Here is a 23937-nt window from a genome sequence, read left to right on the forward strand (position 1 = left end):
ATTTCTTTTTTCCTGACTTTTCCTTAGTTTTTAAACCATAGCAGCTATAAAACATTAGTGGATTAATGCTGAATTGGTCTGTTTTTACAGCTTTTAAATGGGAGAAAAAAAATATGGTCTAATAATTAGGTTGCTATGATATTCAGCTATTGAACGTAAATAGAACTAATCCTAAATAGTCTTAATCAGCTTATAGTTTAGACAATAATGTTACTTCTTTCTTTATGTATTAAAAAATTAACTTATTAATGACCAAATTAAAACCAGTGCATGTCAGCTTTGACTGTTCATTCAAAATGAGCCGGCAGATCCAACTGCCTCGGCCATGACTGACACACATCACTCCTGCTCAAAATAATCACAAACAGGGAAACGGATCACAGTCAGATCACATATTTAAAACCTACATTGACAGTAAGCTAATAAATACTGGGTAATTTTGCTGATTTAACCATTAGCAGAGTCGCATTTTAACTTGCTGTAATCTGGATGTTTTCTAGCAATTCAGTCTTCAATACTCTGGACAAGTTTGAACTGGAAAACATTTCAAAGTGGCGGCTCTGCGAATCCTGACGTATATCAACTATTTGAGCCTCCGTGAACAGAAAGCTGCTGTGTCTGCAGGGAAAATCTATCAGTAATGTTTTTATAAACCGAATGATTGATGATTCTCAGGAGAAAGTTTGTGTTGGCAGCTGAGCGTAGTTTCTGATCAGAATAGTTTAATTTTGTAAAAAGAGAAAGTGTCTCACGAAGCCAAGCAGTATTCCCAGAATAAGTAAGTTAATGAACTCACATCCTGGAATATTTGTTTCTTTACAAACATGAAGGGCTTTAGCCTCACCAGATTATTTCCATTCAATGTCGCATTAATTTTCCGCATCCTAGGTGCACAAAAGAGCATCACAGGAGCTCCTTCCTCCTAGCATCTGTGTTAAATGTTGACATACATGCTGGTGTTTATTGTTTCTTCTTGTAAATATTAAATACACCAAAACATTTTGAAAATTAATCTACCCTGTTGTACACTCCTTTGGACTGGAGGGCAGAATATCAAAAATTATACTTAAGTAAGAGAAGTGTTACTTCAACATATTTTTACTCAAGTAAAAGTAAAAAGTAGCCATCCAAAAAAATTTACTCAAGTTAGAGTAAAAAAGTATTTTGTAAGAAGTCTACTGAAGTAGAAAGTAACTGATCAGATTATCAGTCATTTAATATTTGAAAATTGCATCATCAGATGGACCAAAATATAAAGTTAAGTGGAAATTTGGGTATTTTAAGAACCAAAATTACAACAATTTATACAAGTAACAAAAAATAACAAAACCAGGGAAAAGAAAATTTTTCAAATAAATTTCTTTCAATAAAAAAACTCATGAAACTTTAAGAAAAGCTGCAGGTGTGGGTCTGTGTCTGGTGGATATTTGGTTAAAATATTTGTTTTTCACTCAGCAGGTAGAAAATCCAGAAATTTTACTCAAGTAAGAGTAGAAATACTTCATAATACAACTACTCAAGTAAAGAGTATCAAGTGCAGCGTAGTAAAAATACTCTTAAAGGTTTTTTTTTTTCAAAAAAGTTACTCAAGTAAATGTAACTGAGTAAAAGTAACTAGTTACTACCCAACTCTGTAAGTACATTGTGTTTGACAAGTTTTATATTCTTCTTAAGTTATTATTTTGTAATTATGTTGTTTATTTGTATTCTTTCTTCCCATTTTATTCTTTAAAATACCATAATTTATATGTAACTTTAACCTTTCTGATGGCTTCATTTCCAAATATTACATCAGAAAAACTTTATTCACCCAAAGGGAAATTAAATGTTGCTGTAACTCATATTAATTCAAATTCTTCAGAGTTATTCTAGATAGTGAAGGCCGTTGGCAGCAAGTATCTCCTTTGACAGTCTGTACTACAGCAAGTTTGAAGAAGCCTCTGACTGAAGACATAAATGCAACAGAAAACCAGTGGCAAGACTTAAAAATAAAAATGTTCCATTCAATTTGACTTGAGTTTGAGGGAAACAGCTTGTTATTATACCATAATGTCAATACTTTTGGATACTTATTCCAAATATAAGATGCAAAGAAAACCCCAAACACAAAATATACAAACTCTATATTTATTTCTACCTTGAAACAGAGATGAAAACAAAATGATATACAAATAAAAATACCATTAATAGTAATTTTCTTATCTAATCTTAGTTATAATAACTTTAATGTAATGGATCTAAAACTACCCAGCAACAGTGCATGGTGCAAAAACATCCCTGATTGATTAAAAAGATCCTACACCGATAAGCTTCAGTTACCTAAGCTTACATGTTACAGAAAAGAAGATATTTGAGATTACTGGTGGTGAGAAGCAAAAACAGAAAGAAAAAGGTGAAAGATGTTCGAAGCTGCGGTTTGTACAGCCATGAAAACAACAATGAAAATGGACGTAAAGTTCTGCAGGTCTCATAAAAACGTTTGTTTTTTTAAAATCTAACTTTCATTTACACAAAAGAAACTTTACAGATCAGAATAAACAGCTTTCTGCACAACAAATCACTGAATTTTACCATTACTGTGGCCAGATTGTTTCAAAATTAACCAAATTGGACCCATTTTCCCTGCAGTTCCTCTTCAGGTTTGGATTCCCTGTTTGTTATCTAAATTTCACTTCCTGAGTTGATCCTGGATGCGAATTGAACATGTGCACAAACTGAAGTCTGGTGACCTCTCAGGCACAAAACAAGAGATTGTGATATATCAAAACCATGCAGAATGTTAAGATTAACTAAAAAAATGCACAAAAGGAAATATTTAAAGTCCATTTTGTCCATCCTCCGTCCTTATTGCCCTGCTGTTACAGAGAGCTGCAGGTTTATATTTGAACAGCGGGAGGACAGAAAGCGGTGAGGCTGGTGGAAGTGGGCTGTGAGATTACCCTGAAGCTCCACAGAGGAATATTTAACAGTTACAGCATCCTGCTTTTTCAGTTTTTATTTATTTTTTAACCAGAAACACCCTGTATAGTCAAATAAACGCAAAGCGTAAAAACAAACAACTAAATATTAGGAATATCGTACAGAGTGCCGTTTGTAAAGTTACACAGTGAAAAAATTAACAGCAATAATTTTGTGTATTTAGCCTGTCAGAGAAAAAAATGCTGTTGTTCAAGTCATATTTTCACAATCTTATTCTGGATTTATAAGGAATAATTATGAATATTTAGTTTAAAACAACTATTTAGATTGTAAATTAAACAATATAGGAAGCTAAATATTTAGTTCCCAACTAAATGTTTAAGTTTAAGCTAAATATTTTGCTTTCAAACTAAATATCTAGTCCAAATGAAATATACTTAGTTTGGTAACTAAATATTTAGTTAAAAAAAATGTTTCAAGCAAAATATTTAATTTTCAAACTAAATATTTATTTTCCGAGCTAAATATTTACATTGCCAACTAAATACTTAATTTAGAAGTTATATATTAGCTGATGAAATAAGTAAATCTATAAATGTATAAATGACATGGTGAAAATATAACTTTAAAAAAAATTAACACCCACATTTTTTCTTTTGCGTCAGGCTAACTAAACCAAATTACAGCTGTTAATTTTTTACTGTGTAACTTTAGAAACGCTACCCCATAATATCCAGGGCTCACAGTTGATTGGAATAATTTGACATTAAATTTTATTCTTTTTATGGCTCTTTTCCCACAGTTAGGACACACGAAACTGGGAACGCAGTCAGAAGCATTCAGTCATTTTCTATGTTTTTAAAAAAATTATCATTATTATTTTAAAACAAGCACAGACGCGTTTTTAAAAGCTAAAAAATGAAGAAGCGCTCGATTTGCTTGTAACTTTAAGCTAGCCTAGCAAGCCCGCTCCGGTCAAAGTTGAACTATGACGTCATTTTCTGCGCCGTTTTATAACTGTAGTCTGACTGTAGTTCTAGCAGCGGCAGCAGCGGAAGGAAGAGAAAAAAGCCGTTCAGTCCGTGTTAGCCACACTTCCAAATATTTAGCATTAAAAGCCATTTTGTTTGGCTGGACACTTCTCTTTTCGAAATGGATAGTTTACAGCGCACGTCATTTCCGGTAAGCTTCATTGCGTCGAACTCGCGCATTACATACCTTACGGGCGAACATTAGCAACTGGGTAAAATTTAAAGATCCTCAATACGAAGCAAAGGGTAGAAGAAGAGGCCGATTTTTAACCAGGCTAACTTTAAGCTATAAGCCTATACATTTATTTTAAATATATAATATTTCACTCACGCTGAGAAGTTTAAAGGACTCATGAACGCCTCACGTTCCCAGTTTAATGTGGAGTTGTGCTTGTTTGTGCGAGATGTTCTGATTAGCTTTGGATCTGATGACAACATAAATAAAAAAAAAAAACAAACCAAAACTTAAAACAAAAACTATGAAAATTATAGATCAACTAGGGCTGGGCGATAAATGGGTTTTATTTTGTTTTAAAGGTTTAATTTGTGGAAAATCTGCATTTCTTTTTCACCAATTCACTCCTTTAGCAGCCATCTTGTTAAGTGTATGTTAAAGCAGTTTATTTTTAATTCAGGTCAACTTTACAAATGGAGCACTGGAGCCAGGCTGCAATCAGTAGTTTTGAAATGTTCATGCAAACTACTATTTTGAAGAAAATCAACTAAAATCCTGGTAATCTTTTTTTAAACAAGTTTTTTTTCCTGATAAATTTAAGATGTTTTTTTCTGGTCAAATTCCATCTTTTTCTGCTAATATTATGCATATCCTATTATATCCTTGTAATTAAACATTCTCGTAGCTTGACCCTGATTCTCTGACAGATCACAGAAGGTATGATTGAAATAAAAGCCACTTTTTGAAAATATTCTGTCATTTATAATTAATCTTTTAGAAAGGGAAGTGAGAAAAGAAATTGATTAAAATCTAAAATTAATTTTAAAATTATATTTAAGCCACATCGCCCAGCTCTAGTCAAAACCTGTTCAGAATCCAAAGCAAAAAATAATCATAATTATCAGTTATTTTACCTCTTAAGATATTTTTTAGTTTAAAAGTCACGACAAATGAAAAGCAGCCACTGACAAATAAGTGATGAGCATGATGATGTACTTCAAATTAAAGGTTACTTTTATTCATCTTTAGCTTCGAGTGAACTAAAAACAAGGAGAGAGAAAAAACTAAAAATAAAATAAAAACCATTCTGGTGTCAGTTATCTACAAAAACAAGCCTCTATATCACATCCATGGTCGTGATCTCACATGATTGGTTCTGAAAATGGAAGAAGAAAAAATAAATCTAGTGAATTCACCTTATACCCACCTGTGATCTCCACCCCTTTCCCTCACAGCTAATGTACAAAAGCTCACGTTTAGCATTAAACAGTGCCAGACCTCAACATAAACAGCCAAAGCTCTCTTCTTCATGGCCCCCATCCGCTCTGCCCTGCAGCCAAGTATGATTTACATGGTAAACAGGCAAAAAACAACTCTTCTTTACATAAAAAAACAGGAAAACAGGAACATGAAAGGTGGGAAAAGTACATGGTGAATACAGCAACTTTCTCTGGATCATTCGCTCACATATCCACACAAATACAACACAAAAAGCAAAATAAACGTTCAAAAAGTGTTTCATTCAGAGAGAAAAACCCGACTGAACCCTGGTTGTCTTTGTTGCTGTTCAGTGCCGACGAAGGGGACAAGTTTGGGAGGTAGAGAGGAAGGAAGAAATGATAAAAAAAGGTGTTGGAACGACGAAGGGTGGTGAATCGTAGGAAGAGGAAGTCAGCGCGTGTTATTTCTTGGCCTTGCCGGCCTTGGCTGCGTTCCGTGGAGGAGTGACGGGTCTTCCCAGTCCCACACCTCCTCCTCCGCCGCCGCCACCGTAAGGATACAATTTCTTATCTGCTGGCTTCAAAATCTACAAAAGAGAAAAAATAAAATCTTTAATTAAACCAGCAGAGACGGCACAGTGAATCCCTTTTAAATGTTTTCTTAATCATTTTCCAGATCCAGAGTTCGTTTACAAAACTTCAACACTCCCTTAAGTGTTAAGTTATTTATATTAAATTTGTGAGGTTATAAGGAACTCCTACAAAAAAATTTGATGCATCAGCTTCAAACTTCTTTTATTAGTGAGCTTTAGCTGATGCAACATTTGCCTTTTCGACATAAAACACATAAAATATGCAAATGTTTACATGATATGGAGAGGAAAGCCATTTAATAAATTAGAAAATTATTGAAAACACAAATTAATTACACAAAGACGGATGTTTTATTTTTTACTACGTATGATGATTTTCCACTTACAGCTAATAAAAACATGACATTTAAAATGAGAATATTACATTTCCAGCTGCTACGTTTCGCACTGCAATGTCAAACAAACCAAAAGCTTTGAGCAATCTGTTCCCTCCTTCGCCTGAGGGGGCGCTGCACCAAGAACCACCAAAGGAAACGACACAAAAACCTCTGAAGAAGATGCTGAGCGCAACTTGTAAATGTAAACAAATGTAAACAAAAATGGAGTAGTGTTAGATTTTAGCTATTCTGTTTTTGGTAAAATACCAAAAGACATTTCTCCTGCTCGCGTTAGAATCACATTTATTTTGGTTTTATTTACCCAGAATGCCCTACGCTGTAGTCCACTTCCTGCGTAATTAAACTCTGATGCGGATTAAAAAAGCAAACTCTGGTCCACCTGCCAACCTCGGTCTCGGTTCAGTTCAAGTGAACTCTGAACCAGAGACTGCAGGAAGTGTAGAGAAATTCTACAACTAAAATCTGATGTTACTCCATTTTTGTTTACATTTCATAAAGAAGGAAGTTGAACTCAGTGCCTTCTTCAGAGGCTTTTGTGTGATTTCTTTAAAAGGTTCTTAGCATAGCGCCCCTACAGGTGAGGAGGGGAACAGATTTCTCAAAGGGTTTGGTTTGACAGAACATTGTGAAAGAACTGCAGCAGCTGAAAATGTAGCAAATGTCACAACTCTGGTCCTCAATCAAAACGATTCTACCAGATTATCCGATGTGAAAACACTAAATATTCAGTGTTGTATTGATCAACATTTGGCTTTCTAAAGGTCTGAATAGATCAACTCAAAAATGATAAAAGAAGAGAACAGAACAAGCGGAATAAGTGATGCAGAACACTTGAAGCTAAAGTAAATCCGTCTGCTTGGGAGCAAATACTAAAAAAAAGATCGCACATTAGACTTTCTGCTTTACCTGGAAGGAGCACATGAGCGTCTCATCCACACTCATCATGGCACCAGCGTTGTCAAACTCTCCACAGTAGTTGGGAGCTGAGAAAAGAGTGACGAGTTGCCTCTTTGCGAAAAACTCATAACCGTCTTCAACCACCTTAGGCGAGAGAAAACCAGAGTTAAACCGAGGCGAACAGAAAAGGAGGAATCAGAAGTTGCATCAGGAAGACGGGAAGTTTAAGAAAATTACTGCTGATCATAAACTAGTAAGAACCTTTTAATCCTGTCAGCTCTTCAATGAGGAGAAGCATGCAGGAACACAAGAGGTTTCTGTGTCGCCACGTTTACAACCACAACTTAATTATGCCTCGCTTACGCCATCAAATTCAAATATTACACACACGCTTTCACCATCCATCACTCCGAGGAGGAAAGCCTTGGGAACACAAAGTTCCTAATCAGTGCTCCTTTCTATAAAACTTAATATTTCTGGATTTTAGAGAGTTCTTTTAGATATTTCTACATCATCTGGGTTTGGGAGTGTAACATATAAAACCCAGAGACTGTAAGGAAGTTGCAGGAACAAATATCCAGCTCATTTTTGCCTGAAACCAATAATGGACAATTTGAACATTAACTCTGCTCTGATGCACATAAAATTTTACAAAGCATTTTTGGTCTTGTTTCTAATGCAAATTTAAATAAGATAAAATTAACTTACAAGTAACTTTTCAGCAAGAAATAGGAGCTTGTTTCAAGTAAATAATTTCTTAATATTGATGGATAAATGTCTAGTTCCACAGTCAGATTATTTTACTTATAACAAGATGTTTCTCCCACGTTTGGAAAAGTAAGAGGTAAAAGGTAAGAATCAACATTCTCTATGAAATACACAAACTAATCACAAACATTGGAAGCTAAGCACCTTAAAGGTGACCTACGATGTTTCGCTGAACAGGTTTGAAAAGATATTAGGGCTTTTTGTTACTTTAAGTCCAAATAAGCTGCTGCTGGCCACGCCCCCCATCTCAATGTTTATACTCGCATGTTTAAAATGGCTGCAAACAGATGGACAATTATACAACTGTACATCTTTGAAAAGCAGAAGTGGAGACTCCTGCATATCTGGCAATAATCCAACAAGTGGTGTCTGGATGGTAAGTCAACAACAAAAAACTCGTCTTTTCCAGCAGACATTGTGCAGCAGTAACACCAGCTGACCAACCGTGCTGGAGCTCAGCTTGGGTTGCTAGGTAATGGCGCAGTGTGACTTAACGATAGAGAGGTTTTTGAAACGGCTGGTTTTCCAGACACCAAAAAACATGAACTTATTGCCAAAAACTGGATGGGTGTTTTTTTTTTTTTTGCTCAACTGCTTTTCTGTTTTTGGAATCTTAAATGGAAGTACAAAAACATGCATAATTTTAATTTTGCATAACAAGTTCTCTTTAAAGCCTAAAATGTGAACTCTCTTAATAATTTTGTTTAAAAAATTCAGTTTTTGTGTTGTTGCTACTGGTATAAAATATTTAAAGACTGCTTATGCCTTGAAGGCCATAAGGAAGACATTTTGAACGCTGTACTTGTATCTTTTTATATATTTTAAAGGAACAGCTTTACAAAAACAGGAGATCAATCAAATGTTTGAGTATTGGATAGAAAATATTAAATAATATAATTTCATTTTTATACATGGAAATGCCCAAATTCCAGAGTTTATGGAGTTTTACAGGAGCTCTGATACATGTTACCTATTGGGTCTATTTACAAAAACCAAAGAGCAAATCACTAAAAAAGAAAACATTTAAAGATCTACTTGATGTACCTGGCACATTAGGTCATGTAAAAAATAATCACAAATGTAGGAAGCTGAACACTTTAAGTCCTAAAATGTGAATTCTTTAATAATTTTGTCTGTTTAAAAATATTTTAAATCTCCAGCCTTCATGATGTTTTCTCTGCTTCTGATAGAAAATATTTAAATTTGACCATGAAGGTCACAGAAGAAAAAAAACCCAACAACAACAAAAACTGCAATCAGCTTTACAAAAACGCAAAATGGACCCAAATTTAAATTGGGACATGAGATAAATTAAATATATTCCATAAATCTTGATGCATTTTTTCTATCCTGTGTCTAAACAGAACATTATGATAAAACATTTAAAACCTACCTGATGTGCCCTGCATATTAGGTCCATGTCATGTTTGTGCAAAAATTTGGCCACCACATCCGCCCCAAACGTGAAGGAGACGCCGCGGTCGTTCTCGCCCCAGCCCAGCACGTCTTTGTCCGGGTCGGCCCACAGCAGGTCGCACAGCAAGCCTTGGTCCGGAACGTCTGTGGGCCGCATGACTCTGCGGATCTGCTCCATCGACTGCAGGTCCGGAGACAAACCTGGAGGAAAAATAAAAAACAGTTTCACTCTTTTTCATCTTTTCTTTTTTAAAAGAGTAACAGGAGAACCAGGCCTACCTCCATGACAGCAGAATATTTTCTCATCTACAATAGCAGCCACAGGTAAACAGTTGAAGCAGTCTGTGAAGGTTTTCCACAGCTTGATGTTATACCGTCGCTTACCTGGAAGCAAAGAAAGCATAAACATGCAGCAGCTCCTTAACATCTCAACCCCATTGAAGTCACTAAGTGGTACTCACACTCATCATAAAAGCCGTAGATTCGGTTAATGGAGGCGCACTCGTGGTTTCCACGCAGCAGGAAAAAGTTCTCGGGGTATTTGATCTTATAGGCTAGAAGCAGACAGATGGTCTCCAGCGACTGCTTCCCTCTGTCCACGTAGTCGCCCAGAAACAGGTAGTTGCTCTCTGGAGGGAAGCCTCCGTATTCAAAGAGTCGGAGCAGGTCGTAGTACTGACCATGGACATCGCCTGCAGGGGGCAGCAGAGGCACACAGACGTCAAACTGCCTCAACATGCAGCATTTACAGCTAAATCAACCTTATTTTAACACATTTTCTGGTTTATTACGAGTTGTTTTCCATTTAATTTGATTTTGCAACGCTGTAACCCAAGAGTGTTCAAAAATTTAGGAATAAATTAGGACAAAACAGGAGGGGAAAAAAAATCTGGTTTCAACTGTTAATTTAAGCTTTTATTACCAAACTGTGCAGTTGGAAAATCAAAAATTTTCAAGGATTTTATGCAGAACTCACAACACTTTCCAAACCTTGAAAATCTTAGAATGAAATTCAAGCATTTTCAAGAATTTCCCTATTTAATTACTGTTTTAAGACTTGGCTAAGTACAGCAAGTGTTTTCAAATAAAGACTGATCTGGATCCTGTTTTTAGTCACTGAAAATAAACAAAATATTTTTTAAATTTTTCTTCAAATCGAACAGAAAATAAAACTAAAACTGGATACCTTTCATTTAACAAGGAAAAACCAGTTGAATTTCTTAGATGAAATACTTTATTTGTTTAATTAAAATAGTTCACGCTTTGTTTATTGTCAAGTATAAAAAAGAATATTTTGGTGATTTAAAATGAGGTTTTTTTGCTGCTGTAAACCATCTGATAAGACTGATGAAACTAAAACTCACCACATATTTTTAAAGGAGCCTCTAATTCGAGCAGGATTGGCTGACTCAGGAAGATTTCCCTGGATTTGAGGCAAAGGCCACGGATCTCGTTCTCCGTCAGCTGGACGTTCTTCCCCGGCCGGGAGCCCTTCACTGCGACAAGAAAAAAAATCAATAAGATCATTTATGGAGGAAACATCAGGACAAGCGTGTACTGTGAGCCTTAAAGGAGGCCAAACAAAGATTGACATTCAGCATTAAAATGTGATGCTTGGATTGTGCAGCAGACCACCAGACTGGACAGCTAACACCTCCCACCAGCCAAATGCTGTCAAATTCTGTTAGCAGTTCAGACTTGCAGCCGTTTCCACAGGTACTCGCTTCTTCTTTCCTCTTTACACGTATTCTGGAAACGAGAAGACTTTGGCAAAGAGAAAACCCTGATATATGGAAAATGTCTCTTAAACGAGGTCGCTCTGTTAAAGCCGAACATGTGAAACCACTTCCTCTTTAGTCTGATGTTTCCGGCATTATTAGAAGCTTTTCTGTGTGATTGCATGAAGCAGAGTTAGTTTGGTTGTAATAAACTTAAATCCCGTGTATCTCACAGTAAGCGCACATTCCGTCCTCGCCTCGTTCGCTCGCGTTATCTCAGGAATTCAGCAGGTTTATCGAGTGTCTGCTTATCATGCGTTTTCACACGTACCACACACACCGAAGAGGGAAAGCACACCGCCATGATGGGCACAGAAACTGTCATTTCCCAGGATTTTAACCACTTCTGATCTAAACACGTTTTCAGCTGCGTCACATGAAAACCAGGCGTGTGAAAGTGCAAAATGTTTGCGCCCTGAAGCTGCAGCGGTTTGGAGTCGGGTCAGTTCGTATCAATGACTGAATCAATAACGGTGCAATCAATATGCAGCCGTGAACTAAAGGAGAGCCCAACAAACCCAAACAGGTTTTTTAAAAAGTCCAAACTTAATGATTTCCATTTCTATGATTGATAATTTTTTTCTCTTTTCTCTCTAGTCATTTGGTCTAGACTAGCCAATTTTTTAAAACAATTTTGTTTACAGAGACTTCCTAATTTATTTCTGTTGTTTCTGTTTTGTGAATGTTTAAAATGTTTTCCAGTTCCAGTGTTAAACGTTCATTTTAATGTAAAAGTTTAATGAACTATGAGAATCTGTTATTGTCTTTATTACAATTATATTAATTGAAAATGGTCCCAAAACAACAATCTGATTATTTATCGCAATAATGTCAGGGATAATTTACCATCGTCCAGCAAAATTTATTTTGCCTGATTAAAACACGATAAAAGCTTTTTTTTTCTCCTGGGAAAAATTAAATAAATGATGAGAATAAAACAACATCTTCAAATGTTTTCTAGGGATGTAAAAATAATATTAAAAAAGAGCTCACTATTATTAAAATGTCTTTTAGGTATTATAAGAGAGGAGTTAGTAGCATGGGCCCATTTTTCTGCATCATTTTATCCATCTAAACTCAAGTTTTATCTTTAAAAATCAAACATTTTGACAGTAAAACTGAAACCAAAACCTAAAATGTGACAAACGCTTTTTAAGATTTAAATACGTTTAGGAAAAAATGGATTCCAGTAACAAGTCAAACAGCCAACAGCAGGTAGATGATCTTGTAAGCAGAAAGACTAAATATTTAAATGCAATATTTAAATATTTAATGCCACTCAGGTTGACAATAAGATGCTTTTATTGTTTTTACTGCAGGGGCGGTTACCAAGGCAACACATTTTACAACAGATCTTTATTGAGAGTCGGATTTTTGTACCCAATTACTCTTGATTATTCTGATTCTGCAGATTTTTCATTTACATACATAAGCTGCAATCTTACAAACACATTAAAAGTTTTAGACAAACAGCAGCATTTCTTTAGAATATGCTTTTTTACTTAAATGTTTAGATTATTTGTAAAATTTTGGTTTGATTAGAGCTCTGAGCGTGATAAACTCATTAAATAACCTTTTTTGAGTCTGTTTACTTCAGATAATCATTTAATTAGTTGACAATTATTTTAATAATAATAATGGTTCATCGGTTCAATCATTGTCAAATGTTTTAGGCTTAAAGTTTCTTACCTTTGTGAGTTGCAAAGGTAAAATGTTTTTTAAAATATTCTGCATTAAGCTGCAATAAAGTCTAAAATACAGTTACAGTCTTGGAACCGTTTGCTGGAAATCTGTTTGCTTCTTGTTTATTTCTGCAATGAAGCATCTGATATTCTGTTTCATCCATCCATCCAAAACTGCTCCATTAAAAATCATAATAAAGATAAAAGTTTACAAAAAACAGACAATTTATGGCCCACAGGATATATTTTAACCTAATGTAGATACCACATACACCTCCGAAATGCAATGTTGTTTAGGCCAGTCACAATAAATCTACCCTGAAGATATTGCGATAAACAATAATATTGCTGTTTTAAGACTATTTTTCAAATAGTACAATGGTAATAAAGGCATAATAATGCAAGAAAACTGTCTCAAAGATCAATAAACTTTACATTTCAATCAACATTTAACGCTGGAGCTGGAAGACATTTCAAATAACCAAAATAAATAAAAAATACAACAAATAAAATTATTTATTTAGTCGCTAAACAAAATTGTCCTTCAACAAAACGGCTAATTGAGACCAGAATGAAGACTTTTATCATCCAGCTTTAGTAGAAATGGAAACAATAAACTATGCAAATGGAAAAACAAACTCAACTGACTTCATGCAACAGGCCTAGTGGTTGTAGTTTTATTACAATTAGAAATATCTATTCTCAGTAGCAACATGTAAGACGATTTTATATTTTCTACATCTTGTAAAAACATCTACAGAAAGTCAACACTTGTATCAATAGATAAGCCAAAAAAAGGAAATAAATCACTAAAAATATGGTAAATATTAAAGCTAAGTTTTAAACGTGAAGCTGTATTTATAACAGAGCAGGAATCACCAAGTGGAGGCAGAAGGACGGCAAAGTGACGGAAAAGGCAGGGAAAAGTGGATATAAATACCAGCCTGCTGCTTGTTGCTTTAAAGCGGGATTACCGCAGGCTAATCCCTGACAGAGCTTACTCCAAAGTTAGCCTCAGAGTCAGTGGGCGACAGCGAGGGGTTCACAAAAGGCTTTAACACACTCTGAAAACAAAACGCTGCTGCAGTGCAACAGGAAAACCGCGGTCGGTAACCGGGCCACAAACAGCCGCGGTGCTCAATCAGTTTGCTGCACTTCAGATCTGAGCAGCTAATCCGATTGTTTCTGCTAATTATCCAAACAGGTTTAATTGGTTTGGTCCAGCAAACAGGAAGCTGATGGAAAATAAAACATCTATCAATGCTGCAATTCAGCAGCAGCTGCAGCAGGCGTGTCGTTCCTTCATTATCTGGAAGTTCGGATCGATATTGCCGAGGAGTTTGACCCAACAATAAAAGCAGAAGAACCAACGGGGTAAAAAAAAAGGAACCAAGTGTTACATAACAGGATATAAATACTGCCACTATCAGCCCTGTTTGTTTTCTCCTGTGCTTGGCAGACAATCTTATCACGGTCCAAGTACAACAATCCATGGACAAACACTCCAGCATGTCCTGCAGTCAAAGTCAAACTCCCAGCAGGCGATTTCAGAACCGAACGATCCCGACCAGCGCCTTCATTAGAAGGTAAACAACCAGAACCGCGTTTCATTACAGTCTGGGAGAACGCAGAACGTTACCATCTGACCCCAAAACAACAAATGAACTGATAGAATAACATGTTGAAGAGCATAAAAACATCAGAATATGAGCTTTTAGATGATATTAGTGTGAAAAGCTGAAGCTATAATCAGACCTGTCAGGATAACAAATGTTACTGGGTGATAAATTGTTCTCAAAGTTAAGATAAACAATGTTGTTGTTGTTTTGAGACAATTTCTGAGTAATACAGTGGTAATAAAGGTATAATAATGCAAGAACACACTCCCAAAGGTGAATGAACTTTAAACAACTAACAAACATTTAACTCTGGAACTGGACAACATTTTAAATATCCAAAATAAATAAATAAAACAAAAACAACAACAAATAAAATGAATCATGAAGTCTCTGTAAACAAAACTGTCCTTTAAAAAAAGGATCAACTTTTACCAAACTGAAGACTTTCATCATCCAGTTTCTGGTAGAAAGAGAAAAACAATAAAACAAAAATGTAAATTATTGAGCTTGTTTTAATTTATCATGCAATTAATTAATTTATTGCAACTAGCCTAACCAGCTCATGGTTTAACAATAAGTAACTAATAAAATAATGTGTTGAAGAGTCCAAAAACATTTAAAAAATGAGTTTTTAAGATGATATTAATGTGAAAAGTGTTCTCTAAAAACAAGGTTTCACCAGCTCAAGTTCAAGACCTTTTGAAGACCATTATGAACAAAATATAAGGCCTATATCATGATAAAAATGTATTAAATGAAGCCAAACAATGATAAATTTGCACTTAAGTCGGCAAAAAGCTAGCTAGGTTATATTAGCATCTAGTTAGCGGTAGCCTCAACCACCTTGGTGTGTCTGTGCAACTCAAACTTTTCTGTGGGAAACGTCCCGTAAGAATAAAAAACAGAATATCCACTATTAAATAGTCCAGAAAACAAGACATTTAAGACCTACAATTAAAAGATTTAAGGCTCATTCACATTTTTTAAAATTATGAACTCAAGACATTTTAAGGCCTTGATTTAAGATTTTATTAATGATGAGTGGAAACCGTAACCATAAAATCTGGAAGTGATTAAATGAACATTTTCAATGAACTAAAAGGAGATAAAGAACCTGAAAGCCTGAATCTACAGTCGGAATAAAACAGTTTCATATTCTACTGTCCTCTAATCGTCTATAAACATTAAACTAACTTTAATTTATGCTTCTAAACAAATTTTTTTATGAGTTAGAAGAATAAATAAACTTGCAGCATCTCTCCTTAGTATAAAATCAGTTGACTTAAATTATTTTTAAACTCAAGTATTTCTCTCTGCTGATGTTTCCAGATTTAAGGTTTCTCACTGCCTAAATCTCAGGAAGGCTAAAAAAGCAGCACAAAGTTAAACCAGTTTAGGTCCAGATAAAATAGATCTGACTGATATTTGTGTTACATAAATAAAAGGAACTTGACTCACCAAACCAACCACTTTCCTGTGGAAGAGCAAAACAAAACTATTTTTATACCAACAGCTTTTTCTGAAAAAGCTTAAAAAAAATTGTAATAATAAAAAAGGCACCAAGTGTGAATATTTTGTTTACCCAACTTAAATTATTTCTATGGCTGCTGCTAGTTATTTGTTATCATAAATCTTTGAATATTTGACTGTTTCTTCAAAAATTATTTAGATCGGGTTTTTTTTAAATAAAAGCTCATTTTTTGCATTTCACAACAAAAACGTTTTTGTAGAAATCTATAACTTGCATGATAAAAAAACTAAATAAAACTGAGCTCTTCTTAAACATTTACAAACACACAGTCATACGTATTCAGTGTGAAATATTACTGGACTTAACTAGAAATACATAAAAATTTAGTCTTGTGTCTGAGTGCAAAATAAAACATTGGATTTCTGGTGTTTTTTACTCAAATTGGACTCAGACATTCAAATTATTTACACCAATCTATATTAAAATAGGATGTAGGGAAATTTATTTTACCTGTCGTATAAAGTTTGCATATTAAAACCTGCAGGCAGCTGCAGCTTCAAACGTCGAACAAAAGGGAAACAGAAATCAGCCATCAATGGATTAAATTAATGAATGATGTTTTTCCTTCATGGCTTTTCAGCAGTTCTTTTCTCTAAGGCAGGATGTCAAACTCCAGCCCTCAAGGCCCGCTGTCCTGCAACCTTTAGATGTGCCTCTGTTGAGCCACACCTGAACAGAATAATTAGGTCATTAAGGCTCTGGAGAACTGATCTACACAAGAAGAAGAAGAATTAAACTATTTCATTCCAGTGTTTTGTACCTGTGACACATCTAAAAACTGCAGGATCTTGAGGACTGGAGTTTGACACTTGTGCCCTAAGGTATCGTTTGTTAAAAAATAAAATAATAATACCATATCAGCGTCCCAAACTTTGTTTAACTTAAAGTAAATACTTTTGGAGACTTTGGCCTTTGGAGAGGCCGTGCTCATTGGGGAGGAATCAGACCTGCTGCTGTTTGTTCTGGAAGAACAGCGCAAACAGAACCAGCCAATGAGCTCGACCCAATTAAAGGGACACACACACACACAGGTGGAGGACACACACTAATGGGGAAGAAAACCGTTAACTTTTGTAAAAACATTTAAAGAATAATTAACAGATTTTTAATTTTTCAGCTCACAAAAACTCTAAATTAAGTTCTTTAGATAATTAAAGAGCACATATTCAGTTTTATTGCAGAAATCCATCTTTTCCTCCCCCAGTTTAGTCAATAAAGCTGTAAGGAAGAAAACTAATGACGATGTTCCAGAGGAAAAGGTAGACCACAAAACGTTACTGCTAAAGGAGCTGGCCGCAACAAAGCATTTTAATAGAAAATTGAGTGGAAGGAGAAACAAACAGTGGCAGCCCCATGTGTAGAGATATAATAGGGATGCTCAGATTGCAGTTTTCTGGCCGATCCCCGATCTTTAAAGAGTCTGACCTGCTGATTCTAATTTTGGCCAATACCAATTTGTTTTATCTGAAATGTTGCTAAATGTAGCAAGAAAGCTGCAGAGTTGGCAACAAAGGGGGCAACTATTGCTAACTGCAGACGTTCAGATAATCAAAAATGGTCTCAATTAGGTCTGTTACCATAACAAATTTTACTGGACAAAAAAATAGTCCCTGAAGTTATTACAGTAAATGATAAAAATAATAAGTAATTTAATGGCATAATAATGCCAGAACCCATTCTCAAAGATCCAAAAACTTTAAATTCTAACGAACATTTAACACTGGAACTGGAAGACATTTTAAATATCCAAAAATAAATCAACAAAATTACTCTTTAAAAAAGGCTAACTGAGACCAAATCCCCAGATTTAAGAGCTTTATCATCTAGTTTTTGTAGAAAGAAAGAAAAGGGAAAAATTATAAATCATGCAAATAGAAATAATTGAGCTCATTTTATTTTATCATGTGATTTAAAGCTCAAGATAACATTATTATCATTTATTATAATAATTTATGGACAATTTATCATCCAGCAAAACTTTTTATCGTGTGTCCACAGAAATAAAAAAAAAATCTGAATTACTTTGCAGGAACAATTTCATTGAACTAGTTTCCCTGAACAATGCAACATAATAATGGGTTTCCAAGTTTCTTTTAGAAAACTTAAATCTCTCCACCCAAAACTTCACACTAAACAAAAACATGAGGAGATGATTCTGAAAAGGACAAAGTGCTGGAAGAGTTAGTCAGCTGTTTCCTTTCAAACGCTCCTTCAGAGCAGACGACGTACATCATGTTTATGCTCTGCTGGCTCCCAGTTATGTGGCATAAACAAACACCAGAAAACACACCTACAGTCGCCGTGAGCCGACGGTGATTCTGCTGTTTTCTCAGTGATAACAGTGAGTTGTTAGGCTGTGTCCTTGTTGTGTATCCACTCACGCATAAACAAACTGCAGTTTTTTGTTTCACATCTTGCATATGAAACGATAAATCACTTAAGCCGAGACGTCTGGTGAAGTATTAAGCTTTGGAAAAAGTCTGAAAATTGCAGTAATTAGCAGCCAATTTATGGTCCACAAGCGCTACGGAGGTGTTTTACTGCACTAGTTTGACTCTAAACTTTTCCTCTAAATGTAAAACCTGAGTTGAAAGATTAACAGCGTGGGGAAAAAACAAACTGTTTATTCCTAAAAGCATAAAACTAACGTGTGGTGCAGATTTTCACAATACATGGAAATTAGTGATCATGCTTTCTGAATCTGTGACACGTTTTTGCAGAATGTTTTTACCACTTCCTGAATCGGGGGAAGTTTAAGTTTGATCAGCACAAGTTTTGTTTCTACAAATATAAACACCAACTCCAGCAGTAAAACATCACAGACGCATCAAAAAGCTCTAGCTTTTCACAATCTGAAAGGTCAAATAATGATTCCTCTTCCTATTCAAAAAACTTAAACCAACAGCTTGGACTTGTAATACTCTTGTTTAGGCTTAATATGAGAAAAACAACACAAATATAAGTGATATGTAGGCCTGTCATGATTACAATTTTTTCTGGACGATAGATTTTCCAAGTAAATTTTGAAATAAATGATAATATTGTTATCTTAAGACTGTTTTCAAGTAGTATGTTGGAATTTCACCCTATCAAAAACCCCCAATAAACTTTAGTTTTGTAAAGAACACTTAATACTGGAAGATATTTTAAATATCCAAAATACAACATACACAATACATAAAAATAAATAAAAGTCACACACACACCAAAAACCCATAAATAAAATGGGCTTTGATGTCTTTTCAAAGAATATTATTTATATTTATCATGCGATTAATTGATTAATTGTGACAAGCATCTTTAGAAGCACAAATCTGTTGCTTGTGAACCTTAAACTAAACCTTTTTCTTTCACTCAACTTCCCATTTTTAGCAATTTTCTTTATTCCTGTTTATCTAAACTTAGGGCTTCCATAGGTTACAAGGATTCAAATTAAAAATTTCAATAGCTCTCTTTGTGAATGTGAAAAGCTATTTACACCAGAAGCAGCAAGTTAAAGAGGATGTGAGCAAAAAGTGATAATGTTAGTTAATACAATGATTTTTATTGGTCTTGTTTATAGTATTTACACAAAATAAATAAATTCAATTATTTACGTTTCCAGTTAGGATTTCGTTTTCTACAAGACAAAACTAGTTTAGCAGATTCATAAAAATAGGGGGGGGGGAGAAATGTGATGTATCCACAATACGTCACTGTAACGTCACGCATTTCTTTTAATTTGCCCACCGAAATGCATCTCCAATGAAAACAGAGTGAGAATAGGCTGTGGTAAAAAGGGAACTGTCTGGACAAATTTATTTAATAGAAATAAATCTATGAAACGCAGAGCTGATTCAGTTTCAACCTTTGATCTGGCAAAATCCAACCCCTGCCAATACGAGTCTGCCAACCGGTCTAATCTAGGCTACTTCACCGCACACAGCACCGATCTCCCGGGTAAAGGTCTAAAAACAATTTACCATCATCGAAAGAAAATAAAGCTTCACACTGGTTTGGATTCCCCTTACCTTCCAAAAGACGTTGAATTATAGAGTCGATGTTTAATTTGTCCGGCTCCGCCATTTTCTGAATTTTCTGACGTTATCGGGAAGTGAGACCTCGGTTTTATGCGTCGCACCTCTTTAAAATTCAAAACAGAGAACAAGAGAAGATGGACCAAGTGTTATTAATTTGCTTTACAGATGTAGTCGGTCGCATTCAGAACCAAACGACACCGACAAAACCGAGCAACAGGAGCACAATCAATGAGCTAATCCGAGCTAAAGCTGCTACCCAAGTAGCATAAGCTACACTTTTTTTTAGTAGCATCGGCACAACTGTACCGCGGCTGCTAAGCGCTGAAATAACACATTAAGATAATAAAATGTTCCCGAACCTTTTCTCTAGAGCGGTATCTGCCCTCCCGGTACGGAAAACGATGAGTTCTTTATTAACAAGGTAAAATCTTGGCCCGGTTTTCTCCTGCTTTGTCCAGGTCGCTCCACTCTTCGCCCCCAGGAACTTTAAAAGAGGGCCGTTTCAGCCGAGCGTCTACGGCGACATACGAGGCTGAATCAAACCCAACTCTTCCCAGCTTTCTCAGACGCTGATTGGTCACTCAAACCAATTCCTTTGCATCTGATTGGCTATTTGCTATGTCTGTCTTAAAAATAAACTCCACCCACAGCAGTTTTTAACGGCTGCAAAGGTGAGCTCATGAAAACCTTTAAACGTCGCCATCTAGTGGTAAAACTGATAGTTGCAGAATTTCATGATTTATTAAAAACACACCTGATTGATTTTTTTTATTACTCTAGACTTTATTTACCCAACAATTTCATTTCATTTTAAGTTGTCTGAAAGTGTATAATATGTGTTTTAAAAACTTGCTTTAAATATGAATAATAGTTGGACTGACCAAATCTTTTCACCGTATTTGTCAGAATAAACAACGTATAGTCATTAATGCATGCTAATAAAAAATGGACAGAAATTGATCTGATGTAATATTCTTTTGTTAAATGTAATATTTTCACTAGGTATAAGTAGGAAAACATCATAATAAGCAGAAAAAAAACTTGATCATCTGTGTAATTAATCCATATAATGTACTTTAACTAGCCAGCTTGCAAGATTATCATTTATTGATTGGTATTTCACTTTGAATTCTTCAATCTCAAAGGGCTCAATAAAATTTAGAAAGAAACCAAATGCAATTTGCATTCGCATTAGACAATGCTTAACTAATAAAAATGGAACAAATCTTAGTTTAATGCTTTAGTTATCCTCTGAAAAAAAATTCTTAAAAAATAACACCTGTATAAAGTAAATTAATATTTAAAAACATGATTTATACTTTTAAAATATTAATGAAAACAAAACATAATTATGGACACTCCATCTATTAGTATAACCTCTCACAAAGATATTTAAAGCTTACAATCTGTTATTACAGATAATCTGCTCTCATACGTAAAAAAACAAACACATTTTGGCATTTCTGTTATTTTATATCTTTGCTCTTTGCTGCTCTAACATTTCACAAGGTTGATGCATCCAGAGAGAGGAATATTAGGACATTCTTTTTGCCTAATCTCAGCAGATCAGACGTCACCAACTCCTCGAGAGCAACTGTCCTGCAACTTTTGTTCCAGCACGTCTGAACCAGATTACAGGCCTGTGCAACTCAGTCTCTCAAGCTTGTGGTTACATTATGGCTTGGATTGACTCTTATGATAATATCTTATGCAGTTCACTTTGGTGTAACGACAGGAAAACTGCAGTGAAAAAAGCCTTTCAGGATGCGTTCAGTCTTCCTTAGGCTTTCAAGATGGATATCTGCAAGTTTTTCCAGTTTTTTCATGCTTTACTGAGCAACTTTACATTTAAATTTATGTGCTTTATATGTTTGTATGAGCCAGGAAATGTAATAATGAACGCTTTAAATGTTACAACACAAACTGACACAAGGTTTACGTTAAGCCAAGGGTGTCCAAAGTTTGGTCCGGGGGCCATTTGTGCTGTTAAAAATTGAGCACACTTAGTTTTCAAGCTCTAGTTTATATTTATACAAACAAAATAATCTAACAAGGAAATTGTCACTGTTTTTAAAACATCTTCTAAAAGGGTTAATTCAATTTTATATAATTTTTTTTTTATTCCAGAGCAGATTTTGGAAAAACCTGACTAAATAAATAAACATGAAGACCGAGCGTTTCATATCGAGTTCGTCTTGCTGAGAATATAAACACAAAAAAATCCACACAGATTGTGGAAAATAATCTGTGTCGTTTGCAGATTTTATGCTTCAAATGCTCAATGATTTCCAGCTCCCTTTTATGCAGAAATCAGGCTTTTTTAATTTGATAAAAATGTTGTTTTGTTTATAGTTGTCCAGGCAAGAGGGGAAATATTCTATGAATATGAATATTTATGAACTTACTGCAGGAATCTGCAAACCCCATGGTTGAGTTCAAACTAAGGTCATATATCCATAAATTAGTTTTTGACATGATGGTGCTTTGACAAACAAAGCTCTTCAATGAGGAGCCACTTAGCGTCTGGAAACCGTCTCTGTGACATCTGAGCTGATCAGGAGCAGAACTCCGACTCTCATGAATGAAACAAACTGTGTTTTCAATCATCCCTGCGATGGAGAACGTTCTACACAGAAAAAATAAAACAAACATTCAGCTTTCTGCTGGGTGACAAAATCCCTCCATCCATCATCTCCCATTTAATCCAGCTGTTAAAGTCTGCTTAATCACAAATCAGGTTTCTTTGCCCACATGCGACCCGATTCTGATCCAAAAAATCCATTTGTTCCACTTCCATATGTGGAACTAATTTAGATACGTATCCGATTGTCTTCAAATCGTCTGCAGTCTGAATAATGTCACATTTAATCCGGCTTTTACGTCATTATGTGAATCATCATTCTGCACCAGAAGAAGCCGGACGGCTGTAAAAAATGGCATAAAAAATTATAATCATGACATTATTAACGGAGTCCATCAGTGAAGCGCATCACATCACTTAGACGCTGTTGCTAAACGTTGTGGCTATTAGTTGCACTTTTTTATTAGCTGTTTTTTTCTTATCATTTTTTGGAATCCATCATTACGTCTGTAAACGGAGCGCAGATTTGTGATGTCGACGTTCCTCTTCTGTGCATGCGAGTCGCTTCGGAGTCGTGAAAAACACAAAAATCTGACTGTCGTCACATAATTCAGTAGAATGAACAACACACACAAAAAAAATCTGATTTCAGACAAAACAAACAAGAAGTCGCACTTTAATGTCATCCATAGTTGTGTCTGTATCTCCTGATGTTTTCTTTTTATTATTTTTCTTCATTTATTGAAGTTAATCTCCATAAGTAAAGTATCCAGAAATTTTACTAAAGTAAAAGTAGCAACGCGTCAGGAACATATTACTCAAGTAAAAGTAAAAAGTACAGCGTAGTAAAACTATTACAAGTAACTTTTTACAACCCAACTCTGATTATATGCTAATTTCTAATTTAATAGCGTTCCAAGACTGAACAATAAGGTTCAATCTCAAAGTTTGGGTTAAAAAAACAAAAAGCAGAAAAAAGCTCAACATTGTTCCTTTTTTCTTTGAAATTTAAATGTTGTACAGAGTTTTGAGTGAGCTTGTGTTTATGTAGCAGGACAATAACATTAAAAATAAAAATAAAAAAATCCCCCATATTTTAATTGTTCAAAAAACAAAGTTTCCTACAAAAGTCCAAACTCAAGTTGAGTTGCGATGACTCAAATAATTCTAAGAGTAAAAAACCAAAATTCAACCCGGTTATCTTGTTTGGCTGATTCAGTTGGCACAACAACATGGCCAGCTGGTTTAATGTCTTTTTTCCCTTATTTTTTTAAATAATGTCTAATGTCAGAATTAATCACATGAATTCA

General features: G+C 35.0%; 1 protein-coding gene across 1 annotated transcript; it reads right to left on the reverse strand.

Moving 5' to 3' along the window:
* Positions 1-5118: 5118 nt before the first annotated feature.
* Positions 5119-20565, reverse strand: LOC102233529 (serine/threonine-protein phosphatase alpha-2 isoform). The gene is made up of 8 exons (XM_005810126.2): positions 20406-20565; positions 20038-20149; positions 10782-10913; positions 9879-10109; positions 9697-9801; positions 9395-9618; positions 7243-7377; positions 5119-5932 (listed from the first exon to the last, which is right to left on the reverse strand). Exons 2-8 carry the CDS (start codon positions 20090-20092, stop codon positions 5807-5809), a joined length of 1008 nt encoding a protein of 335 aa, XP_005810183.1. The 5' UTR covers positions 20093-20149; positions 20406-20565; the 3' UTR covers positions 5119-5806.
* Positions 20566-23937: the final 3372 nt, after the last annotated feature.

The sequence above is a fragment of the Xiphophorus maculatus genome, chromosome 16 (assembly GCF_002775205.1).
Source record: "Xiphophorus maculatus strain JP 163 A chromosome 16, X_maculatus-5.0-male, whole genome shotgun sequence".
Lineage (NCBI taxonomy): Eukaryota > Metazoa > Chordata > Actinopteri > Cyprinodontiformes > Poeciliidae > Xiphophorus > Xiphophorus maculatus.